At 36.4% G+C, this 25,913-nt stretch overlaps 1 protein-coding gene across 3 annotated transcripts in view; it reads left to right on the top strand.

Annotated features, from left to right (window-relative positions):
* ZCCHC14 (zinc finger CCHC-type containing 14) overlaps positions 1–25,913 on the top strand; it is a 119,267-nt gene that overhangs the window by 64,593 nt on the left and 28,761 nt on the right. For all 3 annotated transcript variants that reach the window (XM_072636272.1, XM_072636270.1, XM_072636273.1), the window contains exon 3: positions 2,281–2,354. In XM_072636272.1, coding sequence (XP_072492373.1) covers positions 2,281–2,354 — 74 coding nt within the window. The remainder of the gene's footprint in view (positions 1–2,280; positions 2,355–25,913) is intronic.

The raw sequence follows: 25,913 nt of genomic DNA, 5'->3' as shown, positions 1-25,913 counted from the left end.
TTGTGTGTGGTTACGTTACATGGAACATAGTTCAATCCAGAGGGATGAGCATGATAATTTGGGTTTATTTGTTTTCCCCCAGAAATGACTATTGTATAAATACAGAAGGTATCAGAACTTATTTTGGGAGAGAGGAGGGGAATCAGGCAGTTACCAAAATCATTTGCGATATCTTAGTTTTATTCTAATTTGGTATTGATTTTGTTTCTTGCTTATAACAAGTCAGTAGTCCAGAGGCAGCTAGGTGGTGTAATGGATAGATTGCTGGGCTTGGAGCCAGGAAGGCTTGAGTTCAAATATGGCCTCTGATACTTGCTAGCTGTGTAAACTTGTTCATTTATACAGTCATTATTTGCTTCTAGTTTATTGTCAGCAGACTTAAACAAAAATGTTTTTTTCTAAATTTGTCATATCTGTTTAGGTTTTAAGTGACCCTTTCTTTTACTGACTGATGAGTTAAAGCATTGATTTGGTTAGGAGATAGCTAGATTTAATACTAGTCTGTGGTGATGATGATAAAATTTACATTTTAGTTGGGCTTCCACAGTGTCATATGTGTAAAAAAATTACCTCAGTTTCCACACATTGAGTAATCAGTAAGTATTTATTAAACTTCTCATATGTGCCAAGCACTGTGCATATTCAGAATTTCAGCAGCCCTGACCTTCTCGCTGTTCTTCACACAAGACACTCTTGTCTTCTGAAACCCAGAATGAGAAGTTCTCCCTTCTCCCCTCTGCATCCTGGCATCCCTGGCTTCCTTTAAGACTCAGCTCAGAGTCTACGTTCTGCAAGAGGCCTTTCCTGATTGACACTTTCCCTTCCTCCCTCTGAGATGACTTTCTGTTTACATTATATGTATCTTCTGTTTACATGCTATGTCGCCCATTAGAATATGAACTCCATGAGAAGAAGGATCATGTTTTTACCCTTAAACAGTGCCTGGCACATAGTACATAGTCAGCACTTAATAAATGCTTGTTAATGGATTGACTGACTGTTTAGTGCCTGCGGATACCAAGCCAAAATTGTGTAGTCTTTGCTCCTCAGGAGTTTCCCTGAGAGAGAAAGTATGCATATATAAATATGTACTCAGTAAATTCAAATTACTACAGGATAGGCAGGGGAGAGCATTAGCTGGGAAGGCTTCATTTAGAAGGTAGGGCTTAAGCTGACTCTCGAAGGAAATAAAAGCTTCTGTGAGGCTGAGGTAAGGAGAAGGGTATACGTGGGGGAGGGGAAATGGCAGGCTAGCCCTACAAAAGTTCGCAGCTGAGAGACAGAGGAACCTCCAGAAGGTCAGTAGCAAGTAAGGTCTTCTGTAAGTACTTACTGCAGTGTTTATGTTACTCATGTACTTAAGAGAGGTGGTAGCAGTAGGTTGTTTTCATTTGTATGTACTTGTTGAGAAATTGCCTTTTAAAAATTGTAGCTTTTTGCTTCCTTCTGTAATAATACAACATTTAACAAATCCCTGCTTGACTTTTCACAAGTAGAATCTTGTCCTTATTACTGCTTCTCCAGGAAAGATATTATTTTCCACATTTTTGGTCTATTGAGAACTAGACCTTTATTTGCCTGGATAGATAAGTTATACATTACTGAATTAGTGGTTTTAAAATTCATACTTGAATTTTTTTATTGATTCAGGGTTGTTCTTTCTTTACCTTTTTTACTATTCTTTTCACAATTTACTCTGTCAATGCTTCTCCTGTATATTTTCTGATACTTGGTATTTTATCTACCTGCTTCTCTGAACCTACAGTCCTTAATTCCAGAACATTCAAAAGTTGTAGAATAGGTGCCTCTAAGTAATTTATTGAGGCAGCTAGGTGGTACAGTAAATAGAGCATTGGACCTGGCATCAGAAAGACTCATTTTCATGAGTTCAAATCTGCTCTCAGACTACCCTGTGGGGCAGCTAAATGGCACAGTGGATGAAGGGCCTGGAGTCAGAAAGACTCATCTAATTGAGTTCAAATCCAGCCTCAGACACTTACTGTCTGTTGTGACCCTGGGCAAGTTACTTAAATTAACCCTTTTTGGCAAGGTTTCCCCATCTATAAAATGAGCTGGAGAAGGAAACGGTAAACCACTCCAATATTTGCTAAGAAAACCACAAATAGGGTCACAAAAAGTTGGACACAACTGGAAACAAATGAACCACATAAAGTAACTTTGATCACTTTGAGTCTTCTTTTGAAAATTTCTGAAAGCAAGGTAATTATTAAAATTTTTATTGTGCATCAGTTTAATTTCAGGATTTTTTTTCTTTTGCAGTGAGTGTTGAAAAGATAGAACTGAAGGGATTATCGCATAAGAAAAATGAAAGAAATGTTGAATGTTCCTTTGAGGTAAGGTTTTAAATTCTCCTTTGTTTGAAAAAGATATGGAAAGTATTTTTTTTTTGACTTCACAAAGATTATCAGTGAAACAATTTTATTTTAGTGTGTATCTCATTGGGCCTCCCATATTCTGGGCCCCCAGTTAGTTACCCTAAATTCTAATTATTTTGTAGATCAGAATTCTCTCCAAACCATAGCTCATTATCTCCTACTGTTGTACCTTACTTTTTAATTAGTCAATAGGATGACACACTTCGATCAGAAAAAAAACATTTTAATTAAATGACAATGTAAGTAAAATATTTTCTCCCTAATTATAATTCTTCCCCAATAAGCCTTGAGCTTACTCTGTCACAATTACAGTACACATTTGGAAGAGTAGACCTTGATCATGAGAGATATCCACACTTGTAAAACATATGAAGGAGAATGTATAGAGGAAACATGTATGGAGGATCAGCCTACACATTTGAACCTGCAGAACTGCCAGCGTCTTCTCCTAATATCGTCTTGCTTCTCTTTGCCTGACCTGCTCTCCACTCAGCATTGCTTTCTGCTTATTCTCCACTAGGTATTGCTCGCTAATCGAGTAGGTTGCCAGCTCTGAACATTTTCAGGGTCATTTAATACCCTGAAAAATTTTCACCATAGATGCTATATTTCATCAGCCCTTTTAATCACTCTGGAATCCATGCTAGGGTAATCAAATGATTAATAATTAAATCATTAATAATAATGATTTAATATTTGTAAAGAGCCTAGCATAGTGCCTGGCCCAGAAGAAACACTATATAAAGTCTGATTTCCCTTCTTCCCTCTTCATCCATCCCCACTATACCCCCACATACAGACTGTACTAGCTAAGCCTTTCTCCTAAAAGAAGAGATGCTAGAGTTCTCTCTTTGGTAGAGATAAAGCAATTTTAAAGTCATTTAGGCATTGGTTTTCACGAACTCAGAGGGAAAGATTTCAAAAGAATAGGAAATATCATAGATGATAATGTCTTTCTGTCACCATCTTCTCCATGCCTGCATCTCTAGCAAAAAAAAGTGACCAGTAACTACTGATCTTGTTAATTCATTAAAATCTTTGAGAATGATTTAAGCTCATGTTTAGGTAATGTTTCATGAAAACATGAGAATAGATTTAGGCAAGTTTGCATAGATGCAAAATTTTTCTATTATAGAGCAAATGTCAGAGTTACGTAGTTCACTGAGAGGAAAAGTTAGAGTTTTCAACAGTTTGTCCAGTCTTACCTTCTTTGATCTTTTAATCCAGGTATGAATGACTAACCTTTCTGTCACTGTAAGGCCAATGCTATAGGAAGCTCCTGTTTTCACTTCTATAAACTCTCTTGAGCAAGAGACTGTGTGTTGTGTTCATCCTTTGTTGCCAATGAAGATCATGCCATCAAAAAAATGATGACATGACTTGCACTTGACTTGGTTTTGAGTAAGGGAGGGTTGTGCAGGTCACCAGCCTCACTTCTCCAGAGCCATCTGAATCCAGTGACCAGATAGACTACTATGTTAAAGAAGGGTAACGGTTAATTCAATATAGCAAAGTACAGTAATAGATGTTCATAATCCCAAAGACATCAAGAAAAGGTTAAATTATATTTCCATATACTTTTTTAAGATGGCATGGTCATCAGATTGTCAGTATTGTAGGGACTAGAGAAAGATAGATCCACCAGTACACTCTTGGTGAAGCTATAAATCTAGCCATTTAGAAAGCAGTTTGAATTATTCTGTGAAAAATTATAGAAATAGTCATACCCTTCAACCTGTAGATTCTACTACTAGGCATGTAACTTAAAGAGGTCAAAACCAGAGAGATTCCATATACACCAGAATATTCATAAAGCAGCACTTTTTGTGGTCACCAGAAAAATCTGAAAATAAAGTTGATTCCTATCATTTGGAGGCTGGCTAAATAAATTGTGGTATATTAATGTAATGGAATATTCCTGTATTACAAGAGATGGCACCCATGATTTCAGAGAATAAGATAACTTACTTTAAAGTGATGGGAAGTAAGATAAGCAGCCTAGTTAACGGGTATCTACAATGATGTAAATGGGAAGAAGAGATAAAGAAGGAGGCTGTGTGTTATATAGCTATATTGACTAAACTTGGCCACAGGAAATAGTGACAGAGGTTGATGGGTGTGATCAAATATTGAATATATTTATAGAAATGGTTGATCTTTTAGTTTTGCTTGCCTGCTTTTCTCTTTCCTTTTTTAATCTTTGTTACTTTACTGAATAGAGGTTGGGAAGTGATAGAGTGGGAAGCAAAGATGATATAAAAACAAAGAATGTTGATAAAAATAAAGACTTTAAATCAAAAGCTTTATATTCAAATAGGAAAGTTTTACCTATTTGGAAAACTTTGATCAAATATTATCTTCCCCAATTATTGCTATACGTAATAAAGTTAGTGATCATTTAATGTCTAAATATAATTTTTAGTTTGGGGAACCAGCTTAACTGACCCGAAGGTAATTGAATTTTTGAATCATATTTATTGATGAATCATTTTAAATAATTGGAGAATACAACCATTGACATCATCACATTTTGGAGAGGCACAGTGTATTCAATAGAGAATTGGCCTTGAAATCAGGAAGACTTTATCATCTCACTAGCTCCCCATACCAACTCCAAATCTTCTTAAACCTCCTCAAACCTCCCATAGCTTGCCCTCCCCTAATTCTCTCAGCTGAGAATGTTGCCTCATGTTTTACAGAAAAAAATTGAGGCCATTCACCATCAACTCCCTCTTCTCCCATCTTCCTCATCTTCTATCACTCAGTGCATTCTTCCTCTCCTCATTCACCCCATCTCACCTGATAGAAGTGGCTTTCCTACCAGGGCTAACCTCTCTAACTTGTTCAAGTGATTCTATTCTGTTTTGTCTCCTCTGCCATCCTCACTCTTTGACTCATTTTTAATCTTTATCTACTGGCTCATTCCCTACAGCCTACCAATTTGCTCATGTCTCTCTGTTCTGAAAAAAATACTTGATCCTTCCATCCCTCCTAACTATTGCCTAATGTGTCTTTTGCAATTTGTAGTGAAACTTCTCAAAAAGTCCATCTACAATAGGTACCCCCATTTTCTCTCCTCTCTCTTAACTCCTTAAAATCTGGCTCGCACCCTTCTCATTCCATTGAAACTGCTTTCTCCAAAGTTGCTGATGATTTCTTGGTTGCTAAATTCGATGGCCTTTTCTCAGTCCTCATTCTCCTTCACCTCTTGTCTAGCCTCTGACACTATTGATCACTAACTACTCCTTGATATTCTCTCCTTTCTGGATTTTCAGGACATCCCTTTCTCCTACCCTATGGCTATTTCTTCTCTGTCTCTTTTGCCAAATCCTCCAGTTAACACCCTCTAGCTGAAGTGTTCCTCACTATTCTGTTCTGGGCACCTTTTCTCTTCTTCCTCTATACTCTTTCACTTGGTGATCTTTCACTTGGTGATCTCATTAATTCCCTGGGATTTAATTACCTTTTCTGTGGTGATGATTTTCAAATTTATCTATCCTTTTCCAGTCTCTCTGTCAACCTCCCATCTCACATCTCCAATTGCCTTTCAGACATTTCAAACTGGATGTCTAGTAGACAGCCGACAGTCAGTATGTCTAAAACAGAACTCATTACCTTTCCCCCTAAACCTTCTCCACATACAAACCTCCCCCTCTCCCTGTTGCCATAGAAGGCAACAGCATCCTTCTAGTCCCTCAGGCTTACAACCTGATTCCTTACTATCACTAAACACCTTCCCCTATATTCGAGCTATTGCCAAGACCTGTCAATGTCACCTTTGAAACAAATCTCAAATATGTCCCCCTTCTCTTTTTTCCTAAAGCACAGGTTCTCTCAATCCAGAGATGTTAAGGGGACCTGGCAAAACTGATAAGAAAGAAATTACAGAAGACTCTTGTACTAGCACTAGTCAAGGACCAGACACTGGTTGGTAGCCCCATTGCCTTTACCCACTCAGGGTCTCAGTACAAGAGTGGAGAAGAGCACTGAAGCACAGGTCCAATCAGGTCACCCCTCACCCCTACTCAGTAAATTCCAGTGGCTCCCATCAAATACTCAATACCCTGTTTTGCATTCAAAGCCCGTCAAAATCTAGTCCCCGCTTACTTTTTCAATCTCTTTATACCTTATTCACTACTGTGTACTCTGATCTAGTGGCACTGGCCTCCTGGCTATTCCACTCACAAGACAATCCATTTCTCAACTCTGGACATTTTCCTTTGCTGTCCTCCATGCCTTAAATTCTCTTTCTCTTTATCTCTGCCTACTTACCTAACTTTTTGTGAGTCCCAGCTAAAATTCCATATTCTGCAGGAAATCTTTCCCAGTCCCTCTTTATTCTAGTCCCTCTTCTCTTTTATGTTATTTCCTATTTACCCTTTCACCAGCTTACTTTGTATATATTTGTATGGTTTGTCTCCTCCATTAGACTATAAGTGTTATAGGGGTAGGGATTGTTTTTTGCTTCTTTTTTGTCTTTGTTATTTAACACATTGCCTGGAACAAAGTAGGTGCTTAATAAATGTTTATTGATTGATTGATAACCCCTCAGTGCCTCAGATAACCAAGTCTATGAGTTTTATAACAATTACTTCTCTGTTTTGGTAGGGAAAGTTTACTCACTAGAGAGGAGTTCCCAGTATTCACAAAATAACAAGATCAGTAGCTCCCCTCCCCTCCACCTCCCCCCAAAATATTTAGAAGCAGAAGGAATCTCCTAATCTAACAGTGTAAAAGTTGTATTCTTAAATGCATTGTTGGTTTTTACAGCTTACGTTTTTAATGTCTCTAAGCAGAGTTTTGTCATCTTGTGTTTAAAGGTGCTAGATAATATGAGTTGTTACTGCTATTTGTTTGGTCTTTGCCAGTAACAGAATATTGGTTCCTTAAATCCCTTTCCTCCCCTCAAGAAAAAATCCAGATTATCATTTTTCTTTAGTCTTTATGAAATATCATCTCCATTACCCACGTTTGTCTCTATAATCCCACCTCCCAAACAGCTGTCCTGTATAAAGACTTTTTTAAGAAGAGAAAACCCATAGAAAAAAACTAACCAACACCTTGAATAATCCCTAACCTGAGCAGAGAAGGTAAGAAGGGACATTCTCCATATCGCTTTTTGAGAGCCAAGCTTGAACATTATAATTATGTAGCATTTAGTAAGATTGTTATGTTGTTCTTTCTGTTTACATTGCTACAGTAACTATATATTGTTCTCAAAGTTCTGCTTACTTCTGGTTTCATCAGTTCATGTAAATCTTCTTAGGCTTCTCTATATTCACTATTTGTTATTGTTCAGTTTTTCAATCATTTGGAGTTTTCTTGGCAAAGATACTGGAGTGGTTTGCCATTTCCTTCTGCTCATTTTGCAGATGAAGAATTGAGGCAAACAGGATTAAATGTATTTGAACTCAGGAAGATGAGTCTTTCAGATTCCAGACCCAACACCTTATCCACTCACTGTTCTACCTAGCTGCCCATATTCATTGTATGATTCATCATTTTTCATGGCACAACAGCATTCCATAAAATTCATATACCCTAAAGTGTTCAGTCTTTGCTATTGATGGACATCTATCTACTTTGTTTCCAGTTCTTTGATACTATAATCATTGTCTTTTTTAGGGTGTGTACCCACCAGTGGGATCTCTGGATCACAGAGTATGGTCATTTTAATAACTTTCTTCTCCTAATTCCAAACTGCTTTCCAGTATAGCTGGTGTAATTCACAGCTCCACCAGATGGAGTGTATTAGTGTGTCCATGTTCCCACAACTCCTGTGTATATTCCCATCTTTCTGTCATCTTTGCTACTTTGCTGCATGTAAAGTGAAATAGGAATTGGTTGGATTTGCATTCTCTTATTATTAGTAGTTTGGAGCATTCTTTGACATGGTTGGAAATATTTTGTGATTTTTTGGAGAACTTTTTGTTCATATCCATTGGATCCTGATGCTAGTCTTAATGAATTTCAGAATAGTGATAGATTCAATAATCTATCTCACTAGCATCTGGCTTCCTAAGCATCTAAGGAAATTAAAACCAATCTTTTCTGCTTAAAGTTTTTTTTTTAACAGTGACTGCAAGTTCATAAAGAACTCTGGTCCCTTGTCATTAGTACCCCATTTTTATAGAGTCCCAGAAGTTCTGTGACTTATTTAAGATTAGATAGTTAGAACTCTCAATTCCAACAGTTATAGTCAGTTTTGTGACTTACGTATGTTAACTTAGGGTATTGCCAGAGAAAAAGATTATACTTATTATATTTCACATTATAAATGTCTACATAAACAGAGATACAGGCTAATAATGTAACTTGGGAAGGAGAATAGCAATTTTCCCTTATTTTATATTTATTTTTTGGTTATATTTTGAGTTCCAGATTTATTTCATCCCTCTCTTCCAACCCTGCATTAGAGATGGCCAGTATGAGAGATGTGGAACGATTGCAATACATACTTTATATCATATATCAGTTCTATCTCTGGAGATAGATAGCATTTTCCTTTGTAGTTGGTTTTAATGTTCATATTACTCAGAATAGCTCATTCACAGTTACTCTTCAAACAATGTTTCTGTTACTGTATATAATGTTTTCTTGGTTCTGCTTGTTTTACACTGCATTGTTTCATGCAAGTCTTTTCCATGTTTTTCTAACATCAATCTACTGGTCATTTTTTAAAGCTCAGTAGCATTCCGTCACAACCATATACCACAACTCAATCAGCCATTCCCCTATTGATGGGCATCTCCTCAGTTTCCAGTTCTTTGTCACCACAAAGAGAACTGCTATAATTATTTTAGTACATAATAAGTTCTTTTTTCTTTTTCCCTGGTCACCTTGGGAAATACCTAATAGTGGTGTTGCTGGGTCAAAGGGTAAATATACACACAGTTTTATAACTCTTTGGGCTTAATTCCAAATTGCTGTCCAGAATGGTTGATCCGTTCACAGTTTCACCAGTTATTGGTGTCTCAGTTTTTCCACATCCCTCCTATATTTGTCATTTTCCCCTTCAGTCATTTTAGCCAGTCTGATAGTGTGAGATGGCATTTCTCTAATCAGTAATAATTTAGAGCATTTTTATATGACTTTATATATACATACATATATAGAGCTTTGATTTCTTTTTCCAAAAACTTCCTGTTCACAGCCTTTGATCATTTATCAATTGGAGAATGACTCATTCTTATAAATTTGCCTAAGTTATCTATATATTGGAGATATGAGACCTTCTTCTGAGAAACTGTCCATAAAATTTTCACCTAATTTTCTGCTTTCCTTGTAATCTTGGCTACATTGGTTGTATTTGTTTAAAAAAAACTTTTTAATTTAATGTAATTAAAATTAATCTATTTTTATATCCCACAATGCTCTCTTATCTTATTCATAAATTCTGTTCTTATCCATAAATCTGATAGGTAATATGTTCAGTGCTCTAAAAATTCTCTTTAAGAATGTTTCCTAGTCTGTCCTATACCATCTATTACTAAACTAGAAAACTACAGTGTGGACTTTGGGAAATACAGGAAACAAAATAATAGTTGTTGATACATAGTATTTTGAAGTCTGCAAAGCACTTTCTCATTTTTACATTACAACAGTGATGTCATGTGGGTGCCATGAGTGTTATTAATTATCATCCCCTTTTTTTTACAAGTTACTAAAGTGAAGCTTAGGAAGCTTAAGTGACTTTGACTATGGTCACATTGTTAATTAGTATATCGGAAGTAAGATTTGAACTTAGGGCTTCCTGACTCCAGGTTCAGAACTCTATTAATCCACATTGACTCTCACCTAAAAAAGTTGGTTCCCAGCCATTAACAGCTTACTAGACTGTTTTGCTGAGCCCCTAAGCTGTAATAGCCAAAATTAATGTTTATCCTACAACCCATTATCATCACCTTGGGTTAGGGTGAGGGTTAGTAACAGTTTAGGGTTAGGTCTTCTCTTTCACTAGACCAGAATGATGTTACATTGGGTAATGAAGTAGTTGAAAGGGAGTAAGTAAGTATACAGTAGAAAGGAAAAAAAAGAGAGATTATACATTGTAAAGAGAAATGAATAAAAGCCAGTACTTGGAAAAAGAGGTAACTGATAATATTGTCTAATTGTATGGATGAAAAAAAAAGACAGTGGGCCTCTAATTTGAGATCACTATAACTTGGAAAACTTTTTTCCTAGCCATCTACTCTGAGTTCATAGATCATAGGAGCATAGATTTGGAGCAATGAGGATTAAAAGATTAGTTGATAGAAAACATTTTGTTGTCTAAGTTTCTAAGACTAATTCAATACAGTATGTGCCACAGCCAAATATAGTCTTAATTCATTCTGCTTTTGGAAAGTAGATGGATCCTAAGAGAACAAAAAAAAAATTCCGGGAAAGTAAAGTGAAATAAAAATTTTCCTTTTTTATCACTGAGATGGAAGATCATTAGAAAGAATGGGGATCCATTCATGAATCAGTAAATCCAAAACATTTAGCAGACTTAATGCTTGCCAGTCTAAAGTGATTAGATTTTGAATTTAAACTGTTATTAATAATGCCAAGAGGCAGCATGTCATAGTGCCTTAAGAGCCAACCTAAGAGCCTCTGACGCATACTGGCTATTTGACCAAGGACAAGTTATTTAATATCCCAGTGCTAAGGCATAATATACTTAATGGCATATCATCTGCCATATCTTCATTTGGTACAAGGAAATTCCTCACTCAGAATTCCCATATTAATGCAGTAGCAAGTATAGCCCAAAAAGAAAAGCCTTTGTAGAATTAACTATACTACAATGACCAAAGATTTACATTAACTATGAAATAGATTTTGCAATGGATATTGAAGACACTTCTGCTTATCCAGAAGTCTTTCTGGCAATCTCAAACATAGTCACAGATCCATAAGTTTGTGCTAAAACATCTCTGATCTACATTTGTTCTTCACTAAAGCATGGATTTGACTCTTATGAGAAACAAAGCTAAGTCCTCACCTAGACAGTGTATAAAATAAGAATTTACAAGCAACACATAGTGACTGCTGAAAATAGAGGTAGAGGCATAAGACAGTGCATAGTAGTACAGGGTCATTTAGGAAAGTAAAAAAATATCCCTTGGTGCCTAAATTTAGTATCAGAAGTGACCTTTGAACCCATCTTCTGATTCTAGTACTCATTCCATTGCACCCTGCTTCCATTCAGGTCAGTTGGTGCCTAGAAAGACTGCAGACCAGACAAGTATTCATCCAACCTTTACTTAAAGAGGTCCAGATAGAGAATATCAACTATTTCCTGGGGTAGTTCATTCCAGTTTTGGATAGCCCTATTGTTATCAAGCCTAAATTTGCCAATAAGCAACTCTCAAATCAAGCATAACAAATCTAATTCTCTTTCTTTGGCAGGCTTTCAAAAACCTAAAGATAGCAATTATGTGCCTCCTAAGTCCTCTCTTCTGTAGACTAAACATCCCCACTTCTTTCAACTGAATCTTCAGAAACCATGAATTTAAGACTGTTGAAACCATGGTGATTGCCTTCATTCACTCTCCATCTTATGAATTACCTTTCTAAAATGTGGTGGCAGATATGTTTGTGACCAGGGAAGATTGCAGAGAGACTATGTCCTCTCTATTCCTGGATACTCTGTATCTCTATTAGTATATTAGACCAATGTTGCTTAGACTTGTTGACTTTGCTTTCTTGGTTGTCATATCACGTTGTTGATTCATATTGAGCTTGCCGGCCACTCAAACCTCAGAACTTTAAAAGAAATTATGGGTTTTTTAAACCTTACTATCAGTTTCCAAGACTTCCCCTACCCCATCCCATGACATAGAACCCTTATTTGTAAAAAGAAGTATAATTAAGCAAAACAAACTAACACATTGACAATCTGTTGGCAGATTCTTCATTCCTCACCTGTAGTCTGCCCCCTTTCTAGAAAGAGAAATACTTTTTCTTCATCAATCCACTGGAGGAAATAGTAAAGTTTTTCTTCCTCTTTACCTCTCTTCCTCCTAGATTTCTTTGTTGAATACCCAATCCTAGAGTTTATCTGTGTTCCCTCATTTTTAGAAACGATTCTCTTCTCCCCTTTCAGATTTGTATACGTTTGCACAGTCCTTGGTGCTTTTGAGTGCAAACTTGTTTACCTTAAGTTTCTTTTGTCAGTTATCTTTCCCTTTAAAAATCTCTATTCAACTCTGGATTTCTTATCTTTTTATGTTCATGATTCATTCATTCTGTTCAAAATGTTTTTGTTTAAGATGTCCAGCTTTGGAAGATTTCACTAAATGGGTCGTACGTTCTGTGGAATGAACAGGCTTAAGGAAGCTGTTTTGAGATGAATGGAGTAGAAAATGATATTTATATTTATTTTTTAATGCACAGAATAAAATCCACTGAGGATTCAGGAGATACAGACAGAACAGCTTTGACATTAACATGTTGAGTTTATTATATTTTTAAAAATACAAACCATATGTAGTAAGAGATTCCACTTTTTATGTCTAACCATATTTGTATATTCTGAATATTTAGAAATGCTAATATATGATGCTTGTTGGATACAGAACAAGAACAACAAATGTTTTAAAAGAAAATAAACAGGGATTGAGGAATGGTCCTCTCTAGTTTAAAAAAAAATGATGCAGCCATGACCAGCAAGATTACGGAATAATCTAGTTGTTTTATGGGCTAGTTGTTTTATGCAAACTCTTCCATCTCCCAAACCTTTTTAAAAAAAGTCATATACACAGTAACTAAACCTAAAGCACAAGGTTACAAATATTATCCAAGTAAAACATCATAAAAATAATATTGGAAAACTTAGATACTCAGAGCTTCTATTCAGCGTTCCCATCCCCCCCCCCCCAACCCCTTCTACAAATCAGTTACAGTGAGCCCAAACAATCTCATAACCTTGTGCTTCAGGGTCTGGCAATGAGAGTTCACATCTGGTCCCCTCGTGGCAGTGACCTAGCTTGAATTTCCTCTCACCCCACAAGAAGACACTGAGTCTATCCAGCAACACAAAGCAAAAGTAGAGTAACTAGAGGGAGGGATAGAAGACAAGAACAGCATAGAATCACAAGGTGAGAGTAGAAAGAGCTTTTACCTGAGAGAAAGGAGACTGGACACCTAGCTAGACTAGGTACTTTACCTTCAGTTAATCACCAAGCATTTAAGTGCCTACTATATTCGACAAACTGATGCTAGACATACAAAGAAAAGTAAAAGACAAGTCCTTGCTCTTCAGCATGTAAACCACTATGTATAAACAGTCTATATATGGGATAAACTGGAGATGATCCGCAGAGGGAAGGCATTTGTGTTAAGGAGAATTGGGAAGGCTTTTTGCAGAAGGTGGTGTTTTAATTGAGACTTCAAAGAAAGCCAACAACAGCAGCAGAGAGGAGGAAGAGGGAGAAAATTACAAACATGAAGTATAGTCAGGTGAAAATGATATGATTAGGGAGATGGAGTGTCCTGTAAAATGAGGAAACCAATGTCATTGGATCACAGAATATAAGGAAGTATCCTATAAAAAGACTAGAAAGATAATAATAAGAACAATAATAAAAAGATAATAAGGGGCTGGGTTAGGAAGGGCTTTTAAAGCTAAAAAGAAGATAATAGGGAGCTACTTGCATTGACTGAATAGAGGAGTGAAATAGGCCTTTGCTTCAGGAAGATTCATCTGACAGCTGAGTGGAGGATGGTCTGGGATTGAGAGAGACTTGAGTCATGGAGACCAACCAGAAAAGATTTCAGTAAGAAGGAAGAGAACAAACACTTATTAAGTGCCTGCTGTGTGCCACGCACCATGCTAAGGATTTTACAAATATTATCTCATTTGATCATCACAACAGTCCTGCAGAGTAGGTGAAGAAACTGAGGTAAACAAAGGTTAAATGACTTGCCCAAGATCACATAGCTAGTAAATGTCTGAGGCCAGATGGAATTCAGGTCTTCTTGACTGAAGGTCCTCTATACCACCTAGTGAAAAGGGCCTATACCAGAATGGTGGCAGTGTCAGGAGGAGAGAAGGGGGCAAATCCAAAAGCAACTACAGAGATAGAAACAAGATTTGGCAACTCATTTGGATATGGAAGGTAAGAGAGAGAGAGTAATAGAAGATCTACACTGAGGTTCCCTGCCTGGGTTATTGGGAACAAGGTGGTGCCCTCTGTGGAAATGAAGGGTTTTGGAGAGTGTGAGGGGAAAAGTAAGTTCAGTTTTGAACATGTTGAATTTAAGAAGTCTGTAGGACATCTAGTGATATGTAAGTCTGGAAGTTAAAAGAGAGATAGATTAGGGATGGATAAGTAGATCTGAAAATTCTTAGTATAAAGATGAAAAATGAATCCATCAGAGCTTGATGAGATCACCAAATGAAATAACATATTGGAAGAAGAGAAGATCTACCATTAGTTGACGTGACTTTAATGAAGATCTAGCAAAAGAGACTGAAAAGGAGAAAAGGAACAGGCAGGCAGGTAGGAGGAGAACCAGTGTCACAGAAATTCAGAAAGAAGAGGGTGATCAGCAGTGCCAAAGGTTGCAGAAAGTTTAAGAACAGCGATCATGAAAAGACCATTATATTTGGTGATTAGGATATGATTGTTAACTTTGGAAAGAGCAATTTCAGTTAAACATGAAGTCAGCTATCAGGCTGCAGAGTTTAAAAAAAAAGAAACCACATGTACAGCATGAGGAGAGGGAGCTGTGGCTGCCTGGGAGGTGGAGTTTAGCCGCAAAAGAGTGGAAAGCTAGGAGAGATAGGCAACAATAGCTAGCAGAGGTGGACAGATAAGTGTTTTGTTTTGTTTTGTTTTTTTAAGGATAAGGGAAACATGAGAGACATTAACACTGTAGAAAGTCCTGGACTAGGTCCCTATATCTCCCTGAAATGAGGTTGAGGATGCCCAGCTCATTTTAAGAGTTTGTGCAGCATTGAAAGGGAAGGAAGTGCGAAAGAATATGGAGAGAAACTAGAGACAGGTAGCTTGGAATAGAAGGGAAAAGCTTAATGACCAGAGGAGAAAACACATATACACATATATACACAAAACACATATACATAAACACATAAATAAGTAGGAAAGAACACAAAAACAGAAAAAGAAGTAAAAATGCAACGGTCAGAATATCATTGTACTAGAAGAGTATTGTATTTAGAACCTTAAAGGCACCTTAAATACGCAACTCCTCCTTCTCCCCCATTGCCAAGATTCTAGAGTTAATAGCAATAACAGGAAATAACAGAATGTTTCAAAAGGAGGAAAAAAGCCATTAAAATCCTTTAGTACTATAATTAGATTTTGTAGCAGAACTTGTAACAAAGGACTAAAAAGAGAGTATAAAACTTTTCCTTCTAGAGAAGTTGAGGCACTCTGAAAGTGAAAATTACAGGTTTCAAACACAGAAATACAGAAGTGGAAGAAAATTTGGTAAAAAAGTGAAATATAAGACAATTATGTTTAAAAGAACACCTGAAATTTATGAGAAGTAGAGAATGACCTTGAAGATATGATTTGCTAAGATCTGTTTGTGTTTGTCCTTCATTTTCAAAGAAGACCATGACATCAGAGAAATGATGACATGACCTGCCACTGGACTTTGTTTTGAGTGAAGGAGGGCTGTGCAAGGTCACCAGCCTCACTTTCCCCTCCTGAGCCTTAAACCCTGTGCACTCTGAAGCCCATACATTGCACAACAATAGGTCCCTGCCTAAACTTGACTTATTGGCTCTTTTGAGGACCCTCCTGGATTCAGAGTGATTATCAATGGTAACTGTTGTTCTTTCCCTCCCTGCTTGCCAAGATAACTTAATGATTATAGTTCTGTCAGAGGAATATGACGGTTGAAAAAATCTAAGAGTGTGTGTGTGTTGTGTGTGTGTAAAAACAAAACAAATAAAGGAACGCAAGTTGGAAGTTAAAAAACTATGGAACATGAACCTAATCTAGATTAAAAAGGATGAACTAACCCCCCAAAAATACTGCATAGGTAAACAGGATATTTGCGAATACCCCAAACAGCAGAAATACAAGAGAGAGAACTAAAATTATCAAGAAAAAAATAATTAAATTCTCTTGTTTTTATTAGACTTCTAGGAATAAAGGGCTGCTTTAATATAACATGGAGTATCTTTTTGTGGGAGGTATAACACAGTGGGAAGTTGCACTGGGAAGTTGCATATGGGGAGAAAAGGCAAGACACAGGAACATTGGAATTATACTCACTGAGCCCTTAGGTGAACAGTGAAGGGACAATATGTTCTCTTCAAGAGTGAGGGCTCCAGTAGAATAGGATAAAAACAGTGAAAGGGAAAGACTGCTAGAGGAGAAATAGAAGTGGAATGGTCCTCACCCCAAAGAGAAAGGAAAGGACACCACTAAACAAAAGTTCCGTGAGGGTAAAAGTATATCTTGGAGTAAGAAACAGGGATAAACCTTATGATAAGCTTCATGTAGAGGGCATTTGCACATTGGGTTGCCACTCACAGAAAGGATTTACCTCCCAAGATTATATCCCATTCCAGGAGAAAGAGACATTTGAGTCCCTTTGGGCATTGAATACCCAGTGTGGTAGAGAGACATAGAACCAGAGATAGGATGACCTGGATTTAGAAGTAGAAATTAATCTTGCTAAGGATAAAGGGGTAGGATAGATCCTACTGACTTGTGACACTAGGTACCTCCCCAATATACTATTTTCTAGTCAACATTACTTCCTTCATGATGTCAGGCACAGCAGAAAAATGAAAAATTGCTAAGATTTATACATGAAATAACAGAAATTGGAGAAAAGAAGGACTTAAAATATGGTTCTTAAAAAGCTTTAAAGCCCATGAGGAACTCCGAATCTAGAAGGAACAAATAAATGTATATGGTCCTTAAATCAGAATAGAATTCAGACTAGAAGTAAAGAGAATAATGAAAAGGGCCTAGCAGAGAAAACTTAGAAATGAGCACAGTAATATAATGTTTCCTAAAATAAGAAATTATAAGGGGAAGGGAAAATTTTTAATCATACTTTTAGCTGGGTAGGGAGGGAAAAAGTTCAAAAGAGGAAGAAGACACGCACAAAAAATAGATTGTTAATTTCTTTTTTACTCATGTAGTAAACTGAAGGGACTTTGGATAGGACAGATTTAACAGGAATGTGTTTGAACCTGTGGAAATAGACCAAGCATCAAAGTTAGGGTAATCAAAACTATTTGCAAGGATAAAATGCTGATTTAAAAGAGGAAGGTGATAAAAAGCAATACAGACGTAATTAAAGGAGGAAAACCTAGTCTTAACCATCATAACCTAAGGTGTAAATGTATTCAACAATCCAGTAAAACCAAAGCGGCAAAATGTGTAAGAAAACAAAGCCAAGCAATCTGCTGTATAAAAGATATAGTCCAAAAAGTATATAAGTTCATATTCTCCTTAAAATGGCAGAGTGGAAACAAAACAGCCCACCGCTCCTCCCACGAGTAATCCAGCAGAAGATTTAAACAAGTACCATCAGACCAAGAAATGTCTCCACTAATAGTATTTTGACAGCATAGGTTTGCATAAAGAGACAATTGGAAGCCTCTGGGTGCTAGAGAAAGGCTCCAGACAGAAAATCCTTTTCTGGGAGCAAAGCTTCCAGAAACCTGACTTGGGGCTAGAGGCAAGCCTGAAGCTTGTGTACTGGTGGCAAGGAGTTTGGACTAGACTCTAGCTTAGAGCTAGAACTCAATCCTTTATGGTTCATACAAGAAAGGCAACTGAAAAGCACAGGCTATCCTCCATTCCCTTCACTACGTGGAATGCTGTGTCCAGTGCAGCACCCTAGACAGCTACTCCTGAGATAATAGAACACATTATCTACATCATAAATACTACAGATCAGTACCCCATAACCTACATAACATTAATTCAAGAAATGCACAGAGGCTAGCCCTGAGTCCCAGTTAAGGAAATAAGGTTGTAAAAATGAGTCAGCACAAATACTGATGATGATATGTGTATGTGTGTATGCGTATCCATATCTAAATATATATGTACACATATTTTGACATACACATCTGTGTATATGTGTATGTGTGAGTGTGTGTTTAATATAGACATACTGTCTAGGGATGCTGAAGGTGTAAACTGCAAGCTTTAGTAGAATTCTCGGGGGGGTGGGGGGAATCAAGCACAAGTTGTTAAGTTATAATTGAAATGAGAGCTATAGAGGAAATAATGGGAGATAATTCAAAGGAAAATAAACAGACTAATAAGAATGCAAAAAAACACAAGCAGCACACTAGCTGAAAATTAGATTGGACTAGAAATTAGTGACTTCATGAGACAAGAAGAAATACTAGAACAAAATCAAAAGACTAAAAAAGTATCAGAAAATATAATGTACCATAAAGAAAAAATAATCTAAGAATCAAAAACTACCTGAACACTTAAAAAAGTCTAAAGACCATATTTCAAGAAGTCATGCATAAAAATTGTCCAGCCATACAACCTGGCTACGTTCCTACCTTTCCAGGCTTTTTAAACCTTATTCCTTTCCACAAACTCTTTAGTCTAGTGACATTGGTCTTCTTGTTGTTTATCACACAAAACACCTCATCTCCTGATGCTAGTCATTTTCATTGGCTTTTCCCCATACCTAGCCTTCCTCATTTCTGACTCCTGGATTCCTTCAAGTCTCAGTCCCGTGTTGTGCCTTTCCTTTGTTAATTATTTTCAATTTATCCTGTATATATATCCCGTTTGAACATAACTGTTTTCATGTTGTATTCTGTTTAGACTGTGAGATCCATGTGATTAAAAAAATATCTTTTACTTTTCTTTGTATTTCTGGGACTTATCATAGGGCCTGGCAGATAGATAGTAAGCACTTAGTAAATGCTTGTTGACTTGACAACAATTAGTCATGTCAAAACTTTTTAGCCAAGTCTATCAAGAAAAACATTTCCATCTCCAAACACTTTGATTAATGCTGGGGGAGGCAGATCAACAAATGAATTGAGCATACAATGTAAGAAAACTAGAAAATCAAGTTTTTAAATTCCACCCAACTTTAAAACCCCAACTAAATACAAAAATAGAAATTTGAGGTCAAAGAATATATTAACAAAATTGAAAACTTTACTTGATAAGACTAGAAACTTTTTTTAAAAAACAAAAGCAAGTGTGTTGTCAGATTTTTTAAAAGAGAGAAGAAAATATCAAAGATAAAAAAAGAATCACAACAAATGAAAAAAATAAAAATTATTAGACACTGTTTTGCCTGATGTATATGCCAACAAAACTAAAAATTTAAATGAAATGAAAAAAATAAGAAAGAGAATTTAATCCAGCCTCAGAAAAAAAAAATTGAACAGGCTATAAAAATACTCCCAATAGAGGAAAAAAGCCAGGACCACAAGGCTTTATAAGTTAAGTTCTTTAAAGGCTCAAAGATCAAATAATTCCAACCTTTCATAAAATGTTTACAAAAAGAAGGAAAGCAGGGGAGACAAATTCCTTCAGTCATACAAATATGATCTGAAGCAGAAAAAGAAAACTATGGTGTTGTCCTTAATTAGCTTATGGCAGAATTCTAGTTTGAAAATGCTGGTTAAGAGACCTTCATCCAAAAGGGCTATATATTATGACCAAGTAGAAAATTTTACAATTGTGGTCTAAAATTAGGAAAAATTATAAATGTACACTATATTAATAACAAAACAATAGAAATCATGTCAGTAATTTAAAAAAAAAACTTTTCACAAAATACAATATCCATGTGTTAAAAAAAAAAAAACAACTAAAAAACAAATAGACTTTTCTTTACTGGGGTAAATTGTATCCATCTAAAACCAAAAGCCAGTATTACAATCAATGGAGATAGGACTTTCTAGAAAGAGTGGGTATGAAAATAAGTATTTCTATTTATCATCAACATTGACATAGTTGCAAGAAATGCTTGGTACAGTAATCAGACAAGAAAAAAATTGAATAAATGTAAGCAAAAGAAGAAAGAATATCATCCTTTTTTGTGTATGACAGGATGGTCTACTTAGAGAATCCTCAAAAATCAACAACAAAAAAAATTGTAACAATAATTTCAGAGTAACTGGGTATAAAAGTAACACATACACATCATTTGACTTTATAGTAAAAACATAACCTAGCAGAAAAAGAAATCCTGTTCAAAATAACTACAGAATATACACAGTATTTAGTAATTCACCTACCAAACCATACAGGAATTATATGAATATAACTACAAAAGACTTGTTAAAAAAGATACAAACATGAATAAAGGGAGAGAAACTACTTGTTCAGGATTGGGCCATACCAATATTTTTAAAATAGCCTTACCTAAATTAATACGCATATCCAGTTTCATACCAATCAGACACCAAAAGATAACTTTAGAAAACCAGAAAATATAAATTTGGAGAAACAAAAAGGTCAAGGAATCTCAAAGGAAATAATGGGGGGGAGGGTAGGAAAGAAGGAAACTTAGCAATAATAGATCTCAAACTATACTACATAGCAGTAATTATCAAAATTATTTGATCCTGCCTAAAAAAGCCCATCAATATAGTAGTTTATATATAACATACAGAAACAAATGAACGTAGTGATCAATAAACCCAAAGATCAAAACCATCTACCTGACAAAAGCTGCTGAGAAAACTAAAAAGTAGTCTGGCAGAAACTAGGTTTGGATCATCATATCATACCATATGACAAAATAGATTGCAGATGTAGCCAAATAGATATCTGACATATATAAATGGTGACATCATAAGCAAATTAGAGGACAGTAATAACCCTTGCAGTTATGGATGTGGGGAAAACTAGAATCATGAAAAATAAAATGGATAATTTTTATTACATAAAAGTTTTAAGTTTTTGCACAAACAGAATCAGTGCAGTTAAAATTAGAAGGGAAACAGTTGACTAGGGAAGAAGTATGCAGCATGTTTCTTTGATAAAGTTTTAATATCTAAGACATCCCCTCTAGTGTAAAATATACTGCTTTTGTCTAGCTTTTAAAGTCTTTCACATCGTGGCCCCAACCTATCTTTCCAGCTTCATTATATACTTCTTTCCCTATACTTTGTGAGTTAGTCAAACTGGCCTTTTCTCTTATTCTTCAGAGCACTCCATCACCAGCCCTTTGTACTGTTTCCCATGTACCTGGAATTTACTCTCTCCTCACCTATGAAGCATTTCTCAGATTCCCCTTCTACCCAACTACTATTGCCCTTCCTCCCTAACTCCTTTTTGTTAACTACCTAGACTTATATGTACTTGTGGTTTCTCCATTAGCATATAAGTACCCTGTAAGTAGGGTTTGTTTCATTGGTTACAACCCCTGGGCCCTTAGCCACCATACCTATATGTACTCTTCATAAATGCTTGTTGATTGATTTTTTTTTTTTAATTTGTGCAGAGGATGACACTCAGGTTATGGAAAAGAGAAAGGGGGAAATGGATACAAAAAATTACTGTTCAGTTGTTTTTCAGTTGTGTCCAACTCTTCATGACCCCATTTGGGGTTTTCTTGCCAAAAATGCTAGAGTGGTTTGCCATTTTCTTCTCCAATTCATTGAGGCCAACAGGATTAAGTGGCTTTCCCAGGGTCCCACAGCTAGTAAGTTTCTGAGGCCAAATTTGAATTCAGGTCTTCCTGATTCGAGGCCTAGTCCTCTATCCATTGTGCTACCAAGGTACCCTATAAAAAATTAAATATCAGTCAAATAAGATTTCAAATATCAAAAAATTAATAGTAAGTAGCAGTATCAATCCCATCATGTTTTGAGACTACTTGAGGCTTATGGTTATTTTTATCAATTAAATATGAAAAATAGAAATTATTTTAGGGGAACATTTGTTAAGTGCCCATTATGTTGCAAGCACTGTACTAAGCACTTTACAACTATTACCTCATTTAATTCCCACACCAACCTTGAGAAGTAGGTGCTATTATTATCTCCATTTTACAGTTGAAGAAACTGAAGCAGACAGGGGTTTTGACTTGTCCATTGGCACATAACTGTTAAGTATCTGAGACCTATTTTGAATTCATGTCTTTCTGAATGCAGGCCTAGCCCTCTATCCACTGGCAACTGCCTGCAGATGTTTGTACATTAGAAATGTCAAAGTGAGGCCTGCAGAGTCTGAACTTGAAATCTAATTAGAAAACATTTACAATATGTCATAAACAGTGTTTATATGTGGTTTTCTAAGTAATGCAACCTGCAGAGATCCTTAGGTAAGGTTTAGTGGCCCATTTCTATTTGAATTTGACACCACTGATGGACATTAGTTGATCGTATGTTTGTTTTCTTATTTTTTCAGGATAAAAATCCAAAGTCCCAGATGGGTTAAAACTTGAAAGCTAGTTCTTCCTCTCTGTGCTTCTAGTCTTCTAGCTTTGATCTGTATCTGAAAACCAAATAGTACTATTCTCCAAATAAGATTAAAGGTTATTTTGTGTAGTAATATAACATTGTTGTACTTGCAAGTATATTGGATTCTAAAATATACCTTCCACATTATCTTTTTCCAAATCAAAGGCTTAGAAGTTTACTATTCTTTTTCATGTTTTTCTTTATTTTCTCTCAAATTTAAAATGTTGCTTTTGTTGTTGTTCACTTGTATCATCATGACCCCATTTGAGGTTTTCTTGCCAAAGATAAAGGAGTAGTTTGCCATTTCCTTCTCCAGCTCTTTTTATAGAGGAGGAAACTGAGGCAAATGGAGTTAAATAACTTGCCAAGAGTCACACAGCTAGTAAGTGTTTGAGGCTCAGATTTGAACTCTGGTCTTCCTGATTGCACACCGTTCACTGTACCCCCTAGCTGCCCCAAATTACTGCTTACCAATCTGAAAAAAAATCAAATCAATATGTCTAGAAGCAAATGAGAGAATCTTTGGAATGTAAAATTAGTATGCATTTGTGCACATATAAAATACCTAATTTCCACCATTTTAGGAAGATGTGGCTTTTCCGAAGTTACTAGGGAGAAACTAGAATAGCTGAAGTGTTTCCCTATAGAAAATGGCTTCCATTTCACATTAGAGAAGATGACTAATTAAAAGGAAAGTTCAGAAGCAAAGCAAAAGGTGTCTTCATTCCTTTTAAACATATATTAGTGATTTTCTCCCCAAAGACTGTAGCTCTTTATTGACCTTTTAAAAATTAAAAGAATTTAAATGTGAGATATCTCTCAAACCCAAAATCTTTCATTTCAGGGTCCTCCCTCTTTTTTTTTTCTTTTTTACTTTCCTGATTTTTAAAAATTTATTTATTTTTAGTTTCCACATTCATTTCCACAAGATTTTGAGTTCCAAATTTTCTCCCCATCTCTCCCCTTCTCCTTCCCCAAGACACCATGCATTCTGATTACCCTTTCCCCTAATCTGCTCTCCTTTCTATCACAGCCCTCCCTTCCTTTATCCTCCTCTCCTCTATTTTCTTGTAGGGCAGGATAGATTTCTATACCCCATTACCTGTATTTCTTATTTCCCAGTTGCATGCAAAAACAAATTTAACATTCATTTTTAAAACTTTGAGTTCCAACTACTCTTTCTTCCTCCCTCCCCACCCATCCCCACTGAGAAGGCAAGCAATTCAATTTAGGTTATACATGTGTAATTATGCAAAAGACTTTCATAAAAGTCATGTTGTGAAAGACTAACTCTATTTCCCTCCATCTTATCCTGCCCACATTTATTCTATTCTCCCTTTTGACTTTGTCCCTCCCCAAAAGTGTTTACTTCTACTTACCCCCTCCCCCCATTTGCCCTCCCTTCTATCATCTCCCACATACCCCACTTACCCCCTTCTCCCCTACTTTCCTGTAGTGTAAGATAGATTTTCATACCAAATTGAGTGTGTATGTTATTCCCTCCTTAAGCCAGATGTGATGAGAGTAAGATTCACTTTTTCCGTTTCACCTCCCCCTTTTCTCCTCCATTGAAAAAGCTTTTTCTTGCCTCTTTTATGAAAGATAATTTGCCCCATTCCATTTCTCCCTTCTCCTCCTAATATATTCCTCTCTCACCCCTTAATTTTATTTTTTTTAGGTATCATCCCTTCCTATTCAACTCACCCTGTGCCCTCTGTCTATATGTATAGAATCCCTCCAACTACCCAAATACTGAGAAAAGTCTCAAGAGTTACAAATATTATCTTTCCATGTAGGATTGTAAATAGTTCAACTTTAGTAAGTCCCTTATGATTTCTCTTTGCTGTTTACCTTTTCATGCTTCTCTTGATTCTTGTATTTGAAAGTCAGATTTTCTATTCAGCTCTAGTCTTTTCATCAAGAATGCTTGAAAGTCCTCTATTTCATTGAATGACCATTTTTTCCCCTCAAGTATCATACTCAGTTTTGCTGGGTAGGTGATTCTTGGTTTTAATCCTAGCTCCTTTGACTTCTGGAATATCATATTCCAAGTCTTTCTATCCGTTAATGTAGAAGCGGCTAGATCTTGTGTTATCCTGTTTGTATTTCCATAATACTCGAATTGTTTCTTTCTGGCTGCTTGCAATGTTTTCTCCTTGACCTGAGAACTCTGGAATTTGAATACAATATTCCTAGGAGTTTCTCTTTTTGGATCTCTTTCAGGAGGTGATTGGTGGATTCTTTCAATATTTATTTTACCCTCTGGTTTTAGAATATCAGGGCAGTTTTCCTTGATAATTTCAGGAAAGATGATGTCTAGGCTCTTTTTTTAATCATGGCTTTCAAGTAGTCTCTCCTGGATCTGTTTTCCAGGTCAGTTGTTTTTCCGATGAGATATTTCACATTGTCTGCTATTTTTTCATTCCTTTAGTTTTGTTTTACAGTTTCTTGATTTTTCATAAGGTCATTAACTTTCATCTGTTCCATTCTAATCTTTAAGGAATTATTTTCTTCAGAGAGCTTTTTGGATCTCTTTTTCCATCTGACCAATTCTTCTTTTTAGGGCATTCTTCTCCTCACTGGCTTTTTGAATCACTTTTGCCATTTGGGTTAGTCTATTTTTTAAAGTGTTACTTTCTTCAGCATTTTTTGAGCTCTTCCATGACCTGAGACCAATTCATATTTTTCTTGGAGGCTTTAGAGGGAGGAACTTTGACTTCGTTGTCTCCTGTTTGCATGTTTTGGTCTTCCTTGTCACCAAAGTAGATTCTGTAGTTTGATTGTTTTTCCGGTTTTTGCTCATTTCCCCAGCCACTTACTTGACTTTTGAGCTCTTTGTCAAGATAGATATCTGCTTCCAGTGGGGGTGGGGGGGTGTACTGTCAGCCACTTGATTCCCCCACGATCTATGGGCTTAAAGCTCCAGAAACAGTGGCTGCAGCTGCCCCTGCTGCTGCTGGGGCTGCTGTGCCTACCCTGTCAGCTGCCCTGGGGCTGGGACTGGACCACTTCACTCTCCTACACTGGTCCCACAGGTTTTTTCCCACTGACCTTCCAATTTATCCTCAGTGTTTTGGGGTCATGAAGTCTGGAAACCACCACAGGTGTGAGAGATTCAGTACCCCCAAGGTCTG

This window comes from Notamacropus eugenii, chromosome 1 (assembly GCF_028372415.1).
Source record: "Notamacropus eugenii isolate mMacEug1 chromosome 1, mMacEug1.pri_v2, whole genome shotgun sequence".
In the NCBI taxonomy this organism is placed as follows: Eukaryota; Metazoa; Chordata; class Mammalia; order Diprotodontia; family Macropodidae; genus Notamacropus; species Notamacropus eugenii.
Note: the sequence above shows the minus strand (reverse complement) of the source record. Positions and strands in the feature narration are given on the sequence as shown.